Here is a 21,442-nt window from a genome sequence, read left to right on the forward strand (position 1 = left end):
CGATTCACAACCAAATCGGAATAAGGAAACGACTTCGAGATGGTGCCGTACCGCAAAACTACTGGAAAACGTTGGTGAAAAGGAGCTCGAGGACATCGAAAAACGATTGAGAGAAACTCTCTCCGTAACAGAAAAGAGGTTAGTTGGCAATAATTTATGATTTTTCTGAGCCGCCGGAGAGTTGTGTTTTGATCACCTTTCTCACCAAAAAGTTAACTTGTTATACTTGTTATTCGGACGACATCGCATAGGTATTTAAAAACATAAATATCGTGTTATCAATTGAATCAAAGGTTTGTTTTTGCGCGGTCATATTTCATCACAACAACGCAACTAGCGTCCGCGTCACAACACCGGAAACGATCCATACGGTAAAATGCCTAGTCTGACAAGGGTGTCAAAGAATTCAGGAAAGGGATTGATCGACTTTCTCACAACTAAAAATCACATCATGCTAGATATATCGCATAATTTCTTGTGCATGGGAAGACATTTTGTCAGTAGTCATTTATACTCTGCTAGTTCTGAATTAGAAGCTTTGCGTAGATGATAACGTTCATCATTATGGATCGCAGGCAAATGTCCGACATGAGCAAATATGAAGTTTTGTCTTACATGTAGACAAAATATTGACACGTCAGACTAAACTTTATAATTCGGCTTTTGTGTTGTAAGTTCATTTATTTTCTCGAATTTTATGCGTATCGCAAAAGCAAATTAGAGTCGAAAAATACTTAGAGATTCCGCCACTAGGCCTACATTGTAAAATACACAAATAAATTGTCGCATTTTTAGTGAAGTATACTTTCTAATGCGGAATTACGACGGATTTTTCCCGAAACGATCTATAAGGAATTCTCGCTAAGTTTTTGATTGTTACTTGTTTTATGCTTGTTTTATGATTTGTGTGCCTTGAAGCGAGTAGGTCTGTTCACGGTTCTTTTTGGTACCGTGGTCGGTATCGACATTGCAACAAGTTGACAGCAGACAAACGGCGACTCGGAACCGCGGTTTCCGATTAGCTCACGACCAGTTGATTTGTTATTACACAGGAAAATTTTAATATTGTTTTACGTCTGCTTGTTGAAAGGATAAATCGTAGTTTAATTTTGTGCCGCGAGAACAGTTAGTGTGTTTGAAGTTTAATTTTGTGCCCCGAGAACATTAAAAGTGTGTATAACATCTATTGTTTCGCTTGACGAAGGACACTCCATTTCAAGTCGACAACTGAGCCGTTTCCGGTCGTCCGCTTTGTCTCCCTCCCTCCCTCCGAGCTCCCCATGGCACTTGAAATTGTCTCGTAAATCTGTCACTCCTTTTCCTTGGTATAAATTTATATCAGCTGGACAACTAGCACTCTGAGTTCGCATTTTTCGATAAAAAGTACGTTGTTATTAAAAAGAAGTGTCCATATTTTGAAACCAGCGTTTCAATGGCAAAATAGGTGGAGCAAATTCGACATTCAATCCTATTCGAGCGTTTGAAATCCAACGACAAATCGAGAATAGCTTGCAATGCTTATCGAAGTGTTTTGCCCGAAAACATATCAATTTGGTCGCTAAGTTGGCTTCGTCACCAGGCGATCGAAGATCCGTTCAACTCCATGCATTATAAACTTGTATGGCTTCCTATGGTAACTGGTCGTTTCCGTACCCAACAGTTACGGCCGAAGTCGTTTCCAGCACTGAATTTCCCAACCCCACTGCAAGCTGTTTTGGCTGCGGGACCCGGAATATTTCGGCAGTCGATAACTAAGCGATATTGCTTCAAGTGTTTTTGTACTAGTTTAGTTTACATGCATAGAGCTCTTGTCGAACTCTATTGAACGTGTGCTTTAGTTTGCTTTCACTTTCACGGGCATGTCGGGCATGAACGGTGAACGAACAAAAAGTTCGTTCAGGTGCCATGTGGTAGCGGCCTCCCTACGTACTGGTCACTTTCTTTTCCCAATGAGGGATTTGATTTTAGCAGTTTGTAGTATAAATTTAGAGAGTTCTAATCAATTGTAGCGTGACAGGACACTGGTCTGATTACTGAGAAGAGAGACGCTTGAATGTTTACACTTCAATGACCATTATAGTGAAAAGAAAAATTGAACCCCTCCCCCATCCACCCACTGTCCGTAGACACTTTACCGGTATATATAGAAAGGTGATTAAGTAGTTATATTGAAGTATACTAATTGAATATATGAGCACAATGTATTCTAAATCAAAATTTTCTGTGCTTAATTTTATAGTTTGTGGACAAATTGATTCTGGAATCAGAGACGCAAGAACTGGTTGAAGAAAATGGAAATCAACTGATCCAACGCATTGGTAAGTGCATTTCAAATTTCATTGTAAAATTTAGAACCCATGATCACCAATCATTTTTTGTTACATAACGTCAAACAACACTGCTTTGGTATCAACGAACTTGTATCATTTTCATAGCTGTGACTTTTGATGATAATTGTAATTGGATGTATTGTATGCATGCATGAGCTTAGAACAATATTCATCTTACAGCTATATGGCATTGTACAAAATACATTTGATGTGCGTCTTTAGCATAACAATGTTCTCATTAATCCAACAGTTAAAAAAGTCAAGCGACATGATGACAATAACACCACCATAGTAGTTGAATCTGGACAGAATGGGACCATATGTCATCCAACATTACTCACAAGTCAAGATCAGGTGTGTATTGTTTTATATGTATAAACTGTGTTTTTTTCTGAATTTCTGAATAACTTTAAACATTACAATTGCATAAATATTCACTAAATACTGTTTCACTGTGTAAGTTGCATTGAAGTTATAAGCAGCTGAAATGGTTTCAATGCATGTGGAATATGTGAATTTCCTCTATAATATAACAAAAATATCTTTCCATGGGCAAAAGAGTTTGCTTTGACCTTGTTGACCAAGTTTCCATGTGTAATGAAGAGATTTGTTAAATCATAAAGTCATTTGACTGAGGACAAGTATACTCAAGAATTGTGGGTATTTCTGTACTTTTTGTATTACTTATATTCAGAAATATGATAGGAAGACTGTTTCTTGTCAAGAAGAATCATTTAGCATTTATAAAAAAATAATCTGACTGATGCATTTTATCTTTTTATGTACAGTGCATTTCAAAACACACCACTGCAGAAATTGGTATTCAAACCATGGAAAATGCAAGTAATGATGTTTGCACCCAAACTATCCCAAATCAACAAGATGCTTCAGTACAGACTGACCTGGATACACAGCTGTCATACTCTCCATGTCCAAATTGCAACATAGATGTCACCAGAAGAGTGACAACCACCCGCATGATCACACCTATTCCCAGAAATCTAGAAGTGTTGAAAATATCGAAAGATCCCATACTCCAGAACCAAGAATCATGATGACATCCCCCTTCAATGCAACATCCACACCAACATGCAAAAACGATCAGATACCCATGAAACAACACTGTCTGACATCACAAGTCAAGACATGGACACATCACAGTCATCAATAGAAAGTGACTACGATGACGTAGAAGACCTGTCATTTAACCCAGACTCAGTTGAAGACAGCCTCACCGACACAGAAGGCGATGAACCATGCGATATTGCCAAGTCATTAGCTGAAGACAGAAAATTCATAGTTTTTGAGCAACAGTTAGATATTCTGCTAAACTGTTTAACCTGTCCCCAGTGTAATAGCAGCACATCCCCTGACGACACTAAGAAGAAAACTACAGATGGCACACTACTTTCAGTCACAACATTCTGTTTCAATGGACATCGCATTTTACAGTGGGACTCTCAACCATGTTTTGGCAAGATGCCTGCTGGTAATCTACTGGTGTCTGCTGCCATACTGATCAGTGGTCTATCCTATCAACGCATCAGTCATTTTGCCATGCTTCTCAACTTAGAGTTTATTGGCAAATCCACATATTTTCTCAACCAGAAGAACTATGTGTCACCATCCATCAATGCAGCTTGGGAAGAAGAGCAGAGAACAATTATCCAAGATAATTCAAGAACAACAGTCAACATTTGCGGAGATGGTCGGTGTGATTCACCTGGGTACAGTGCCAAATACTGCACATACACCGTTATAGATGAGGAATCCAGCAAAATTCTAAACTTCAGTTTAGTTCAAAGCAGTGAAGTTGGCAGCTCAAGTAGGATGGAAAAAGAAGGATGCAAGAGAGTTGTGGATTATTTGACCAGTGCAAATATAAATATCAACATCCTTGCTACAGACCGGCATGTTCAAATCAGAAGCATGTTGCTGAAAGAATACCCAGGTATAAAGCACCAATTCGACGTATGGCACTTCTCCAATTCAATCAAGAAGCGACTGACCCAAGCTGCAAAGAAGAAAGGGTGTGAAGATCTCAACCCCTGGATCAAGTCCATTTGCAATCACCTCTGGTGGTGTGCTGCTCAGTGTGAAGGTGATGAACAGCTACTGGTGGAAATGTGGTCATCAATTGGGTACCATGTGGCCAATAAGCACAAATTTCCCAGGAGGTTTAGCAAAGTGAAAGCGTGTGTACATGGTCCCATCAGCAGAGAAGCTGAGAGAAAGAAGAAGTGGATGAAGATGGGAAGTGCACCACACAAAGCCTTGATGTCTATTGTCACTGATAAGAGAATCCTGAAGGACATCAAACACCTCAGCGAATTCTGTCATACTGGTAGTCTTGAAGTTTACCATAGTATGATGACCAAATACGTACCAAAACGTCAAGAGTTTGACTATGAGCAGATGTTGGCCCGAACCCAACTTGCTGCACTCGACCACAATGCAAATGTGGGCCGGGCCCATCGAAGAAACAAGAATGGTGACTTGCAGTGGAGACCTGTATGTCCAAAAGCTACCAACACATGGATAGTGAAGAAAGTGTATGAAGAAAAGTCCTACGAGTGGGCCAAGCAGCTGATAGTATCCACCCTGCTGCAAAAGATAGGACATGACAAAAGTGTACCAGTGGCCAGTACAAGAACACACCATGTGAATAGTCTCCCAAAGAATATAGCACCTGTGCCAGCACCACCAAAAGAAGATCTGCTACAAAGGTATCAAAGCCGGTTTCAGCGATGAAAAAACTGACAATAGCACCGCAATGCAAAAGAAAAGAAATGCAAATAAATGAAAACATGTAACTTGTTATGAACATAAAAGTCATCAGCACAGCTATCAATATCTGAAAATGGTACTTTCTTCTGCTGACCTGAATGCTATTATTTTCCTGTACTTATCATTATCAGTCTTCTACCAGTACCTGTAAACAACATATTTACACAAGACATTTACTTGGTCATTTGTTTTATTGTAAACATTGTATTTAAAATACAAGCTAGCATGTAAATGTATACAGAATTATTTATCTAGACATCCCATTCCCCAGTACAGCTGTACTGTAATTACAGAATGAATAAAGTGTCACTTTATGTGTCGCATGTAAACACCATGTGAGATAAATCTGACAAATCAAATGTGCAAATAATGCAGCAATTCGAAAAAGCAAGGTAGAAAAAAAAACAGTAGCAGTGATTCCACTGAACAAATTTTGTCGTTAAAGTGTACCTAGTCTCTTGTAGTTATTCATTTCAGACTGAGTACAGGGAACTTGAAATATGTAACTGTTTTGCCCATCCAGTGTTTCATTGCTATTCAGATATGCCTGAAGTAATGATTCTCGCTGAAAACAACTCCATAAATCGACTGTGAAAAAGGTCACAGTTCGCAGTGATAAGCATAGTGATATTGCAACATTTCTTGGTGTTCAACTTTCAGTATTTATCATACCACAACAATGTGATTTAAGTGTTTTTAAATGTTTCTTCTTACAAATGCTTTCTTTGCATATCTTTCCACAATTTCTATGGCACTGTTTTTGAAAGAAGACTCAAATGTCATTGCTATGACAGAACCAAGGATATATTGTAAATAGAAATATCAAAAGTTTTGTACAAATGAATGTGTTGTGTGCAATGAAAAAAGATGACAGTGACAAATGTTAAAGTCTATGATTTGTATGAGTGTCCTTGGCAAACGGCAGTGGAAAATGTATGCTGTTGTAGTTGTGTTTACTTTTCCTTGAACCCAATGTAATCTTCACCGTCTCCTTTTGGGTACTTGTTTCTTATGGCAGTGACAACACAAGATGGGACAACCTTTCTCACACCTTGACCAAGACGTTGCCAGGAGTGTCCCCATGCAATAAACTGTCTGTATGCAGCCAAACGATACTGCCTGTTAAAAAAACAAAGATAGGAAATATTAATGAATATCACATTGATTTAAACTGTGACAAATAACTCTCTAGTCAAACCCTGGTCTAAATTAAAAATCACAAGTGCAGGGTAGGTACTACATGGATAAGTGACATCAAAAATTGCTGTATTGCTAAATGGACATTTAATACGGACATTTATTACCATAAAAAATGTAATTCAAATGAAACAGCTCATAATTTTTACCAACAAAATCCTACTGTGTTTAACCACTAGATTATGACTGTAAATGCCGACATAGAGGATGTGTTTCAGATTTCGGTTTCACAAGACAAAGAGAGTAAAAATATTAACAGAAATATATCCATCGTCCTACTCTCTCACTCTCTTAAAATTATGTAATTTTGAGCCCAGTCATAATTCAAGCAATTCCACCTAGTGCAATGTGCAAACAAACCCACTTCTCTACAATTAGAGCTGCTGACATGGGAGGAGCCCTCTGACCCACTTCAACAAGTAAGTCGGCGGTTGCCCTGCACCCCAACAATCAATTCAAAGCAATCGTTTATGAATAATATGATAAACCATTGGCAATCCCACTACATTAACATCCATGAAGAACGAGTTCTTTGAGTATGGACTCGGCACAGAGGTCCATGGTTTGAGAGGGACCGTGGTTTGACTTTGAGTAGGGAAATGCTGTGTGGGTTCCAATAGAGACATGGTAGAACCACATTTGGTAATCATGCTTCACATTATTAACGTGCAGCTGGAAACACCTAACCCTACATTCTATACATTGTCATGATTGTGCTTATACCTCATGGCATGTAGTCGACCGACGAAAGCCAGGCACTAGTTGTCGGCATAAATTGTTCGAGTCAAAGACTTTGACTTATCTCATTCAAAATGTTTTGAACAAGGTCGTGCAAGCATTTGGTTTGCTTTGATCATGGACCGTGGACGTCGCGTCATCACGCCATGTCAATCATGTTTTGATCAAGTATAGAGTCGCACTGACCAATGTCAGCGTCCACTGATCTGCATCGGCCGACTTACTGTATTTATTGACAACAACGAACACTTGAATCAATTAATCCGAAGGTTTATACACTGGCTTTACAACTTACACGGGTCCCGTCCGATGAAACTAAGATGAAACAATGTGGGCTAAACAACGGTCTACACGGCTAGAGAGAACGCGCAACTTACTTGTTTGACAGGGTTTCACTTTCAACAGTGTCGGTATGTCGACGCTTCCGGTTAAGTTCTTGTCGAATAAACGCAGTTCCAAGGACAGCAGGGTGAAGACACACTACTTTGAAATCGACGTGTTCTGTAATGCATGAGTTTGGTTCAAGTTCTGGTCTACTTTGTAGAAAGTCACACTTTTGACAGCAAATGCATTCCACTTGCGAAGCCATTGCACTGCATTTGCCACACGAACACCAGTTGTCGCTACCTTCAAGTTCAGCGTGGTTCTCTTCCGAATCGAAAGAGTGTATGCTGTCGTCACCTTCCGACTCTGTAGATGTGTCAATGTATTCGTCGGACAAATCTGGTTCGAAGTCATGGAATTCGCAATCGCTGAATTCAGGTTCGAAATTGTAGGGTTGAAGGCCGGGTGCTTCCATCGTGGTGTGCTTGTATCTCAATGTAAACCAACGGCACATAAGACCCCCTAGCGATACCCCCTAACTTCCTCAGCCCAACACGAAAACTTTACGTCATCAAAGTTGAAGCCTCGCGGAGGCATTCCGATAGGTGGCGCTTCCTTACAGCGAAAATGGCGTCATACACAACATAAAATAAAAACTTAATTTCTCGGACAATAAACAATAATTTTTTCATTTTTTCAACATGAATGTTACAAATATAATCTTCTTCAACTTTTAAAGGCAGGTTAATATTTGGGTGGACCATCCCTTTAAAGGTTATAACAAGAAATTTACAGTAATTTCTCTATCAACAAACATTTTGTGACACAAAAGGTTGGGATGTCTGTTACCTTTGCCACAAGATTACTATGAATGTAGGATATTGATCTATGTTCCATACCAGGCATGGTGGCCATGGAAACCAGCGGTTCTTCTGAGAACAGCCAGGATGTTATTGCTTACATAATGTTCCCCTTTGCTTTATTCTGACTTTCACGTTCTCGACATAAATGGAATGGTTGATGTTGTGTTCGTCAGGGACCCATTAAAATCAAAAGCTACCATTTCACCAACAAGTTCATGTACCTGTCACTTGTTGTCATGGACATGCATAAGGAGACACTTTTGACTCAAGTCTGTCGGGGATTTTTGACCACCTAATTTAATGTGAACTCACAAACACTCAATGCTTTAAAGATTTGCAGCCTCAAAAATGGTACAGATAGTCTGAGATCAAAAGCCATAAAATGATACTACCGCCTTTGTTAGTGTAGCCTCCAAAGGAACACACCTCACCATGGTGACATGATAGCAGTTATAACATTTAAGACTGAGTGGGAGGAAATGTTATCTGCTGGGTGGGCAAATGGAAACGCTTGACACAAATACGGCCAGGTATTTACGGAGGTGTTAAGAGGTGATTCCGGTATTAAGATAAGCTACTGGCTGAACTGCAAAAACAAAATATTGATTTACGGTAGTTTGCTTCGGGTTCCACACACCTGGCTCTCATCCTTGCCAGTTATATAACCAGAGAAAGTGATACACATTGCCTCCTAGTAGCAAAAAGTTGACTTCGAGGTCAGAGGAGTGATTTTATGTGTTGTTTTATAGATGAGATGTGGACAATTAGTGCCAGATAGACTCCGTCATGTGATGTTCCTAAATAGTCCAATCAATATAGCAAATATTTATAATCAAGACCAATGTGAATTGCACGTGTTGAGGCATATTTTAATCTTGATGTGCTGAAGTCATAATGGTTATAGAAGGTTGACATAGACTAGATTGATCAGTCAATGTGTTCCAAGATTATTAGTTTAAGTGGTTTGATCGGAGAAAGCTGGCCATGTAGTTAAAGGTGTAATAGTCAGGGAGCACAGAAACTCTATGGAAGGATTGTGCTAAGCTGTTGAATTTTTTGGCAACAGTCATACATCAGTGAACAATTACATGTGCATGAACAATAAAGTATTAATATAGGGTGGTTAGATTGCTTTTACAATGTACTCAAAGCAATTTGTCATTTTGTTTCCTATTTGTAAGCAATGCCGACAACCCTTTAGGTTATAAATTCATGATTCCTTCTCTAACGATTAATCTTTAGTCTCTAGAAGTACCGGTAGCACTGATTTGATGTGTTTTCCATGCTCTCATCTTTCTTACCTGTAATGTTCATGGAGTCAGAAACACCATCACTTCTCTTTGTATAAGGTCTTTTGATCTCAGTTACATTAATCACAAAATATGTGTCCAAGGTTATCTATTTCCACACTCCTTGAATCAATGTGGTGACAGGACAGTTTGACCTTTAGTCCTGAAGAGCTTTTAAGTGCAGGGTGTAATTACATTTTTGGTCAATACCTAGGGACTGGATAACAAATTTCTGAGATGGTGTGCATGATAATAATCATAGTTTGTCATGCTTGGTTGTGCTGTCAAATATTACCTATCAAAAATGTAATGTCCACAGGAGTGATTGTTGCAATAATAATTTGACGACCAGTTACTAAATACTTTTCTTAGAACAATATTTTGCCGGGCTTTCAAAAATATTCTTCTTTCCTTTAGTTTTATTAGCTATGCTGTCAGTGACATGAAGCTTGTCTTATAGGTGGCTGTGTGGCAGTGTCCATCATCCGTCTTCAGCGTTCGTCAGTTGTTTACATTCCAAACTTCTTCAAAACAACCATTCAAATACTTTAATATTTAGAGTGTATGTTCCAAGGGATGACCTCGACAAGATTTGTTCACATTTTGATAACACATGGAAATTTTTATTTATTGAGGCTAATTTTGCTATTTTCGTTCAAAATTTGTCTTCTCCTTGACGGCTTTTCCGACAACTTAAATATTTTGTACAACGGTCTCTAGAGATGACTTATTCAGATATGTTTAAATTGTGATGAAATATGCAAATTTGTATGTGTAAGGCAATTTTTGACATATTTGATCTAAAACCTTCAAAAATATTCCATTTCAAACCTGCTGGTCAGATAATATCCGCGATATAGGTCCCTGGCAATGATCTCCTGCAGATTTGTTGGAAATCGTGCGGAAATATGCAATTTGTATTTTTTGTCCCCAAGGTCACCGTCCGGGGGGACTTATTAGTCACCTTGCTTTAAAAAGACATCAATCAGTGTCATGTTTATTAATTTGTAATTACATTTTATATGAACTTTCCTATTAGAATAATACATCCACAAATACTGCGTCAAATTTGATGAAACTTGGTACAGATGTTGATCTCATACACTGTAAAAATAGCGGACGCTAGACGCGTCTTTACGCGTTCAAAATGTACATGTCGGTGTTCAAATTTGAAGGGCTAGTGTTCATATTGTTAACACTAATTTTCATAACAATTAACAATGATGTTCTAAACCTGAACACTATGTGTTAACACAATCTCCTTTAAGTGTTCAAAAACTCAGAATCACAGAAATTTTACGATACTGTGAAACAATTAACAGTCTTTAGTGTTTTTTTTACTTTACAATGGCTATATTAAATTTACTATTGCTTCACTGTCCATCAAACGTACACGGATTTTGGTGTAACGAATTTCACACTAAGTGAAAAATATTTCCGACCTACAATTGCTGAAAGCATGTTTTTTTCTAAAAAAGGAAGTATACAAATTAATTGTACACGTTTATTACGGGTTGAAAGATTAAAAATTAGAAAAGAAAATCAGAAAACCACCATTAACGTTTTAATTTTAACATCAGGGTGCAAGATGCGTTCTACCTCTAAACACTTTGTGTTCAAGTTTGGTGTCTTTTCCTATCCCATGATGCATAAAAACGGAAGTTGCGACATTTTTCTTGTAAGCGCACCCTGAAGTCGTGATCGCGCGGAAGCAAGACCAGAAAGGGTAAGTTTCCTCTCCAAAATAGTAAAAGGTATTGGATTTCTTGAAGCATCTATATTATCATCCTTTGAAATTAATTGTATTGTACCGTTGAAATAGCTTAACTACGTGAAGAAACCTTTTTTCTTTCAGTGGCTGCTATACCAACAACAAGCTGTGACTACGCAGTGGTACTTTTGGCCATGGCCTATCGATCGATCTCACTCGGGTCAAGGGTCATCGCAACACAACTGTAGCGATAACCTTGACCTGAGCGCGATCGGTAAGCCTTGCATAGTACCGCTGCGTAATCACAGCTATAGGCACAATCGCATGTAAAACATCAGTTAAACATCGTAGAGTACACAGCATACGCGAGTTTGGCTTTTTATTTTAATCAGTTGATGACAAGAAGCAGCAAATGTTTTGTAACAGTATTTAAAAGAGGCACTGTATATGAAAGTCTCCCCTTTTCCTTAACCTAATCAGCCCCCTTGTCTTTCATTTAAAGTTTCATCTCACCATATTACCTATTGTTGCATTATTTTCAGGATGTAAAATGTTGGATTTAACTGAATATCGAAGAGTTGTTATAGAGGTGGTACAGATAACGAAGAAGATGAGTGTACAGGTAGCTGTCTGGAAACAAGCTTGAGAACCTCAGTTCATCTCTAATGTTGATTTAAACTTCCAAGGGCCAGTAACTGAATTTTGATAAATTTCTGTATTTTTGTTCTGAATTAATCTAAGCTTCGGTAGCATGCTATAATCATCTAAATGTTGCCGGAGAATAAGCTTTCACAGACGTGTAGTCTCCCAGACCATTCAGAGTAAAAATGTCAACTCTAAATTACTGATTATTCTAAAATTTTCACTATGAATTTTCTGTCACTTTCTGCTTCAATTTTCCTCCCCCCTTGCATCTGATGAAGGAGACTTCATGTATTTGAAAGCTTATGCCCTTGTAACATTTAGTTGATCATAGCCTGCTACAAAACTGTACATTATTTTGTATTGTAGCTCAACACGTCTCTTGTACTTAGCAAGTGGTTTTTTGCTTTGCTGTCAGCTAAATAGGTGGATGTGTAGCGTTGTCCTCAAATTTGTACATTCAAAGGTTTTTCTTCAAAACAGCCTGTTCGAATCCTTTTATATTTGGATTACAGGTCCAAAGGGATTACCCTAATTAGATATGTGCAAATTATGATGAAATATGCAAATTTATTTTTTGAGGCTAATTTTGCTATTTTTTTTGGCAAAAATCTTCTTCTCTTTTTCATACTTACGTCTTCAATATTTGGTAACATGTCCCTAAGAATGACCATAGTCAAATTTGTGCTAGTTGTGATGAAATATTCAAATTTGTATATTTCATGGCAATTTTTGTCATTTTTGGTCAAAAAAATTTAAAAAAAAATCTTTTTCAAAAACTGCTAATCGAACAGCTTTGATATTTAGGACATAGATCTCTACTGATAGTCTCTTTCAGATTGTTCAAATTATTCAGGAATTTGCAACTTTGTATTAATAGGATATTAAAGACATTTCAGACATTTTTAATACATTGAGAATTACCAGAATGTGATATATTCAAGTCATGATGAAATCTACATTTTTTATTTTAAGGTGATTTTTACCATTTTTGGTAAAACAATTTGTATAAAAATTAATAGCAGGGTACACCAGAATTTGAAAGGTCTTTACGAATATGTTTTTAAATCTCTGAGAAGTATGTTTTTGAAATGACACCCATTTATTTCAGGGTTTATTTAAAGATATTACAAACAAACAAACCTTTTTGTTTATGAAGGACTTTGTTGGACAAGGAAATAGGTTTACCCTGCCAACGACCCACCTTCCCCCCTTTCTGCATGTTGTGCCTTACTGTGACACTTTGACAACTTGACATGTTGTGTTTACCATGTGAACCAGAGAAGCCTTGACTAACTTCTTTTTCTTCTAAATTTATAATTGTCTATACAAGAGGAAATGTCTTAAAATAGCCATCTAAAAAAATGGATTATGCATTTCATATATATACATCTTTTCAACACAATAAGTATGCCACATTTTGAGCTTTTTCAGATGATTTTTGTACATTTTAAACAAGTATGATCATAAAATGCAATCCACAATATCGTGATTTTTATTGCTTATGTTTTTGATAGAAGAGTGTTAACACTGTTGCTTTTTTCCTCTGACAAACTTTACATACAAAGTTGCAATGTTGACTTGCCCATTTTACAGTAAATTGTTGTATTTTACTCTAGAAATGTTTCGTGTATTTTTAGAATAAAATAATTTTACTGGATATCAATGGTCTGTAATGTTATTTCTAGGCTTGAACACCCCGTGAACGCCCAAAATTAAAGGTGTTCAACAAGCGCGCATCATGTGTTCTAGCCTTTAACACGCTTATCATTGAACGGCGTCCATGCGTTAAAAAAGTGTTACAGCCTTTGAACGCGTAAAAGCGTTCAATTTTTTGAACACATTTTCTGTGCAACGTGTGTTCAGATATGGAACACCATGGTGTTCAATATAATGTCTGATGAACACGTAGCGTTTAAAATCTGCACACGTGTATTCAAAAATTGAACGTTGGTTGAACATGTAGTGTTAAATTTCTGAACGTCTGGACGCGTTCAAAAAGTGTTACAAAAAGGCGTTTAATTTGTGTTCTATCCTTTAACACTCAACTTTACAGTGTAGTGTTGTAAATACTGCATCAAACTTTATGAAATGTGGTACTAGTGTTCACCTGTCAGTGTGGATAGTAAGCAAAAGTGTTTGGCAAACCTGTTGATTAATTACCAATTGACTCATTTAATGACCTTTTGTAATTAGGATGGCGGCCTATATTGGTTTTATGTTTTCGCCACAATGGAACTCATTCTTGGCCATTGAGTCCGTCTGTATCCCAGAATTTTATCACCGACCTAATTAAGGAAGAGGACACTATTCTCTCTGAGGACTTTTAAGTAAAGTACCCATTAACAAGTGGGGAATGTGTCATCAACGATGACTTGATAAGGCAATTTTTGTCACATTTAGCCAAAGGTTTCTTTTACCGAACCTCCACGTCCAATAGCTTTGATATTTGGTTCAAGAGTTCATAGAGATGATCAAAATGTGATATATTAATTGTGATGAAATCTACAACTTTGTTATTTTTTTGCAACGGCAATTTTTGCCATTTTTTGGTCAACATAATTTGTTTCTCAAAAAATATTCACTTGATAGCCTTGATATTAGGTATACAGGTTTTCTTAGGGGGTTATCTTAATTTGACTAACTAAAAGAATCTGCAATGTTGCACTTTGGTTTTTTTTTCATTTTTGTTTTTTTCCATGTCTTATAGCTTTTATATTTGGTACACAATTTCCTAGCATGAATATTTACATGATTCATTGAAATTATGAAGAAAACCAAAAGTGCAATTTTGTATTTTGGGGCAAAGTTTGCTATTTTTGGTCAAATGAGTCCCATGTCTTTCTTCACCTTCAAAGATACTAAAGGGTTAATTCTTAAACTCTTAACTTAAGGTTACATTTCCAACTTCTGGCAATCACATATAGTGGTGCATTTAGAAACAAGTTCAAATTTGATTTTCTGCCATTGTACACTACTTCACATTTATGTCAATTAATAAACACTAGAGATGTACATTGGATGTCGGTTCCCTGACCCCTATGTATGTAAATTATGATAAAACTTTGAAGTTTTGTGTTACTTGAGGCAATTATTACCATTTTAGTCACAAAAAAATTGTTTCTAAAATGTCTGATAGCTTAATATATTTGGTGGACATGTTCCCAGGGATGATCTCAATACGATATCTTCAAATTATGATGAAATCTGCAATTGTGTATTATCTTTTACAGCTGTTACCATTTTTTGTCAGTTCATCCAGAATTAGCTGTCAAATATTTCCTCCTTCATCAAAACATGTGTTACAAATAGTAAGTCTCTATATAAAACAGTGAAGCGCTATCAGCGATAGGTTTGCTTGTTTAAATTTATATATTCACAAATCCATCAAAAGTCTTTGAACAACCATTAAAACAGTTGCTATCAGGTATAAACATTTAATTTTTTTCTGTAATATGTTTGCTTTGTTGTAAATTTTATATAAACAAGTAAACAATATAAATCTTATATTTCAGGACGGCAATACACATCTACACATTGCTGCAAGATCTGGTGACATTGACAAAGTGAATGCTGCCATCAGGGCGGGAGCTGAACGTAAAAACCAGTAAATGAAATGTATTTTAGAGAATATTGTAAAAGAATGAAAACTTTTTTAAAAAAATAATTAAGGAGATAAAAGCGAGGATCAAAATTTTTAATGCAAATGGTTAAGATTGCTGACTATTATTAGGGATCTGCAATCTAACATTATTGTTATTGTAATGAAGATTTTTGTGTATGTACAACCTCGCGGCCAAAGGTCATAGTATCGGAAAAAAGTTAAGATTGATGGCATTGCAGATTTTAATAGGCTTGTTTTCCCTTAAATAAATGACTCTGTAACAGACATCTCTGTAACAGTATTTAAAAAGTAACTCCGTTTTACAAAATAATTTAATTTTGGCCAAAGGAAATTTACTTTTTGATGTAAATATCTTGAGTTACTCAGAGTTTCTATGACTGCAATGTTAATCATAATCAGTATTAGTATCAGTATCAGTATCATCAGATTACTTTTACATAAGACTACATGAGACAGCGACATGTGGCTAGTTAGTCGACAGTCAATTGAGTTGTGTAGATAACTTTCGTAGAGCTAGTAATAAATGTATTGAAAACGATATCGAGCCTCATCGTATTTCATGACAGTAAACACATCCAAATATGGCCGTTTGTCCAATTCTACGTCGCAGAAAATGTATAAATTTGGCTTATTTTACAGTCATTGTGATGCTAAATTATTAGTGAACATACAAATCATTGTTCATCTATATGCACTTCTACTGTAGTGTAATTAGTACAGTAATTGTACGGGTTCGAGTGGGTTTACAATTCTAAACCTCACGGCTTTAGCTGGCATGTTGTAAACCGCACGAGGCTGAAGGCCGAGTGCGGTTTACAACTTACCTACTTATACCACGAAAGAGAGAAAATTTGAAAATATCATGGCTTAGTTTTGCAGTGCTATCAGAATGATCAATTAGCATCGCGCCTTAAAACATTTTGTGTCAGGTACAGCTTTCTCATTCGTGACTGCACTGATCCAGGTGCACATCAATTTGCCACGTGGTATGCTGCATGTGCATGTCACTGTGTATCGGCCAGGCCACCAGTATGGACGCATACTCGTATATCTCCGGCACAATATATTCAAGCGAAGTGGAAAGGTTTGCTCGCAGTTTGACAACGTGATACCACTGGATGACGGAGAGGATTTACCTAACGCAAACATGAAAGTGAAAGATTTCCTGCTCCGTGAACAGTGCACAATTGACTGAAATACAAGAATCTCGCGTACTTCAAAATACACGCAAGTCTACCTGGTCAGGCGTGTCAGTTTGGGATGCATGGGGACGTACCTGAAGCCAAAAACTTAGAACAACTGAAGTTCAAAGCAGCGAAGTGTTCAGGAGCCGACCAAATTTGTGGATGTATCGAATATATGGATATTATACCGGCCATTAGGGCAGGTTAGTTTCAATTATTTTCTTACATTTTCAGGCGTGACTGTTATCGTTATTGTTTCTTCCATCGTGTTTTTGAAAGGCCAGTTTAATGTGACATGATAATATTTGAAACGTTCGATGCAATGGGTCTATCCCGCCCGCTGAGTGTTGTCCTTTGAACGGAGTTTCAAGTGTGGGATTCCATTACTTTCCGCTCAAATGTCATTCCTTTCCGACAGCACTATTTTCAATTATTGATTATTTCATTAAATTTTAGATTGCTGCAGCAACTTGTTTGTATAAATAAGGGCTTCGATGAACAACTATTAAAGAATGCACTGGTCATCGTCCGATGAAGAATTTCGCACGTACACTGCGTATCAGCAATTTTCTGCAGAAAACCGTGTCTAACACTTTACAATCCCCAAAAACTGTGTTAAAAGTTGATGTAAAAGTTGAAGAGTACCATTCTTTGTGCTGCTCGTCAGATACCACTACGTTTACTAACCTCGTACACAAGTTCATCATGCCATGTTTTGATTCAAAATCAACATGGTGATAAGTTGTCATTAAAATGTAATTTCGCTACTTCATTAAAAGTTGCGTTGTGTACAATTTGCCAGATGTTTGATTTTCGTTTGTATGTAGATAAGTAAACCTTTACGTGTGCATTGATATGGAAATTAGTAAACCTTACATCTGTATTTATATGATAATGAAGTCTATTCATTAAACTGTAAGGTTTACTAGTTTCCATATCAATGGACCGTAATGGTTTACTTATTTGCATAAGAACAATTGGTGTTTCGATAATAAAGGTACTATGAGAACAATGTGTCACATGACCATCAGCAGTATAAAAAAATAAATAAATTCATACAGGGAAGGTAATTAGATAGTCAAAAATGTAGTGTTAAGCTTGACTAAAAATGTGCCCTTGATTGCCGGAGAACCAAAAATAGGGTAAAATATGAAAATTAGCCATGTTTGGCAAACTCTACTCAAGAACATTGACACTTAAAAAGTGCAACCAAAGTATAGCAGCAAATAAAAACTATTTTTCAACAAGTTTTAAATATTATATGGTGAACTTACTTCCCAGATTACTGTAATTTTGACCAAAAATGTCACTTTGGTACTTAAAATGACATTCACATTGGGTGATAAAATATGAAAAGTTACCATGTACAAATGTATATGCTAAGTCTGAGCAAGTATTTTATAGTGTCAAACCATCTTTTCTGGGATTTCTAGAAAATCGTTTGTTAAGAGTACGCATGAACATTCAGCAACAAAACTACTCTAAATGATAAAAAATGAGTGACAGAAAAACCCATTTATGCAAATTTCTCGCTTTGAATGAGTCGCCACTGGCCCTGAGATCGAGAGCATGCATGACATGTATGGAATGTACTTTTGTTAGTTAACCGCTGGCTATGAAAATTTAAGAAATTTTAGAAATGTTTATGAAGTTTGTTGCAAAATTTTGATTAAGAAATATCTACATTAGCAAAAATAACCTACACCAAGTGTTTTCATGGCAACTATTCTTTCAATTACATTGCAAGTTACATCAACAAATTCCATTTGTATGCCAATACAGCTTATCTCAGAACCGGACATACTTATATACACACAAAATTTCACAACACCCTGAAAATTAAATAATCTTCAACAGTTTTGATTAACATTTTCATAATTTCCTCAACATTTTTTTTGTTTTTTAACGCCTCCTATTATATAATTAAATATTACTGTACCATTAGAATATGTGAGGTTTTAGTCTTACCATGATCAACAATATTTGTCGGTTGTTGGGAACATTCAAATTGAAACTGTAATTTGAAACTTTTGATGAAAGTTTTTTCGTTATTCTATGTGAAGTAGTCTTCAATTGCAGATACCATGACAGAAGAGTTCAGTACTGCAAAGATATGAGTATAGCACGCTGAGTTTTGAACTTCAGGGTTATGAAAATGACTGAACTGTGTCACAAAAAATTCTCTATTATTAAATCAATTGTTTCATTTTTTTAAGATTGTAGAGACTAAGAATAAGGATATTAGTAGCTTTAAACCTCGAAAAATACCAATAAGTGGAAAGGATAAAAGAAATCAACTTATTTATTTCTTTACATACTACCAAACTTGAAAGTAACGAATAATTCTAATTTAAGTGTCGATGTTCGGTGATGGAAAGGAACACAAATCATTACAAAACACTACAAACAGACATCAAAAGCAACAGAATGCCCAGCATAACTTTGTGACGACAGTATTGCCAAAGACACCTGTGTGCAATCCAACTGGACAGGGGTTGATTGGTCGTCGTTGGATGAAGAATGTATTCAAACATACTCTCTCCGTTCTGATTTTTATTTGTCACATATTCAAATTCCCCTTGAAGCATTGATGTGCAAAAACAGCAGCTGCTGCCATGGCTACCATACTAATCAAATAGCAATGTATTACAACGACATCTGTAATGCTTTGACAAAGGCAAGTACAGACGCATTGCAGTCTCACAAACCAAAACGGTTCCACCCTATTCCAGGATGGAACGTTATGGTTAAAGAAGCTCATAGTGCGGCTCGCCATGCTTATAACATTGCTTATAACATTTCGAAATCTGCCTCTAAACCAAGGTTTCGTCCGGTAGCAGAACATATGCGTCGTACAAGATCATTTTTCAAGTATACTCTGAAAAAATGCAGGAGAGATAAAGCAGGAAGACGTGCTGACAGCATGGCAAATACCCTACTTAAAAATGATGATAGGAATTTCTAGGCTTCTGTTGCCCGCGTAAACAACAAGAAGTCCCCTTGGCAACTTGTGTCAACAATTCTAAGGGTGAGCAAAATATTGCAAATATTTGGTGAACATTTTCAAAATATTATGAATTCTTTAAACAATGATAAACACGTCATTTTCGTACGAATGTCACTTTTCTCTGTCCCCTATGAAAATGAGAGTTTTATGTGTGTGGATGAAGTTCGTACTGTTATTGACAATCTGGCGATCGGAAAATCATCCGTTGCAGACGGCTTAGGGTAGAGCAAGTAAGCTGGCCGTACATTTCACCATGTGTTTCTCGTTAATGCTAGTTCATGGTTTTCCTCAGAACATAACAATCATTATTCCCCTTGTGAAAGACAAAACTGCTGATTTGTCAAGTAAAAATAATATCGTCCCATCACCCTGACTATGTTCTTTCAAAAGTTCCGAACGTTTCTCTAGAATTGCTGTAAAAATGCCTCACAACTTATGACTATCAGTTTGGTTTTAGAAAGGCCACGGTACAATATGTGTATCTTCTTAATCGGATGAAAATATGGTTTGACCCCAAAATTGCTACAAAAGGTTTCTTAACAGTTTTCTATAGAGTCAAATGTGTGTAATACATACTAAAGTCTACCAAAATCTGACCACCGGAAACGTGTCATTTTCAAGATGGCGTCCAAAATGACCGCCATATACTTAAAATGGCCATAACTACTTAAATATTAAAGCTAGACTAGTGATGTCTGTGTCTACCACCACGTTTTGGTGGTTAAGGAATCCAGGTACCATATCTAGATTATAGGAAAGTGATCATAAGTCCCATAATATGCATATTTATACATGTATTAAAATAATCACTGTCATATTCTTCATCCGGAACGTGTTGCTTATGTGGATTTTCACAATTTTTGAGGTTAGGTAGTAAAGGGAAAGCAACTCCGCACATCATTCATATTTGGATTGTTTGCATTTTGTGTATGAAATTGTGTATAATATAAGTGCATCTCATGTTTGGCTGTTTTATGTAAAATGTTGCTTAGGCATGGCTAGACGTACCCGTCATCTACGTGTCTTGATGTTACTCCGCACTGGAGCTGAGAGACTAGTGTGACACTGCGATCCTTTAGCGCTACGTTTCAAAAACAGTTTTCTTCATCAGTCGCTTAAAATTCATTCTTGACTGGTGAGACGTGTTGAATGGTTGATTGTTTTTATTTGGTAGTATGTTGTTCTACATACGTTTGTTGTTCAAGTAGGGAAGCTAGAATGTCTACTGTTTGGTCTTGTTGTGTTTGTGTAGGTTCGTGTGAACCTGAGTTCGAGCTGTTGTCGCTTTTGTGAAGTCTGGCGCTTATAAGTGTGTCGCCTATATTTCTGTTCCTTCTATATGCGATTGTTGGTTGATTTTGGAACAGTCTTTTTAGTGTTTCGTCTTTTTCAAGTTCACTCCAGTTTTCTGTCAGGGCTTGCTTGATTTTTGTCGTTTCGATGTACGGGCTATATGTTGTTATGAAGACTACTGTATTGTTTGTGGCGTTCTTTCTTTCTTTTTGTTGTTCAAGCTGTCTTTTTCTGCTTTTATGATCTGTTTCTCTGATAATGCGTTCTATTTCATTTTTTATATCGTCGGTCTTGTAATTTTTCACTAAATTGTGTGACTTTCTGTGTAAAATCGGCTTCGTTGTTGCATGTTCTGATGTATTGAATGTTTCACCTTTGATAAGACCTTTGAATGTTGCTGTCCGATGGCATGAGTTTCTTTGTAAGAACTGGAATGTATCTGTTGGTTTTGT

At 36.7% G+C, this 21,442-nt stretch overlaps 2 protein-coding genes across 2 annotated transcripts; one reads left to right on the forward strand and one right to left on the reverse strand.

Moving 5' to 3' along the window:
- The first annotated feature begins 3,419 nt into the window (after positions 1 to 3,419).
- LOC139128839 (uncharacterized) lies at positions 3,420 to 5,081 on the forward strand. The gene has a single exon (XM_070694547.1). It carries the CDS (start codon positions 3,420 to 3,422, stop codon positions 5,079 to 5,081), a length of 1,662 nt encoding a protein of 553 aa, XP_070550648.1.
- A 171-nt stretch (positions 5,082 to 5,252) lies between these two features.
- On the reverse strand, positions 5,253 to 7,851 carry LOC139128840 (uncharacterized). Its single transcript, XM_070694548.1, has 4 exons — positions 7,430 to 7,851; positions 6,679 to 6,750; positions 6,075 to 6,236; positions 5,253 to 5,262 (listed from the first exon to the last, which is right to left on the reverse strand). The coding sequence occupies exons 1-4, from the start codon at positions 7,849 to 7,851 to the stop codon at positions 5,253 to 5,255; spliced, it is 666 nt and encodes a 221-aa protein (XP_070550649.1).
- Positions 7,852 to 21,442: the final 13,591 nt, after the last annotated feature.

The sequence above is a fragment of the Ptychodera flava genome, unplaced genomic scaffold (genome assembly GCF_041260155.1).
Source record: "Ptychodera flava strain L36383 unplaced genomic scaffold, AS_Pfla_20210202 Scaffold_73__1_contigs__length_589788_pilon, whole genome shotgun sequence".
Classification (NCBI taxonomy): domain Eukaryota; kingdom Metazoa; phylum Hemichordata; class Enteropneusta; family Ptychoderidae; genus Ptychodera; species Ptychodera flava.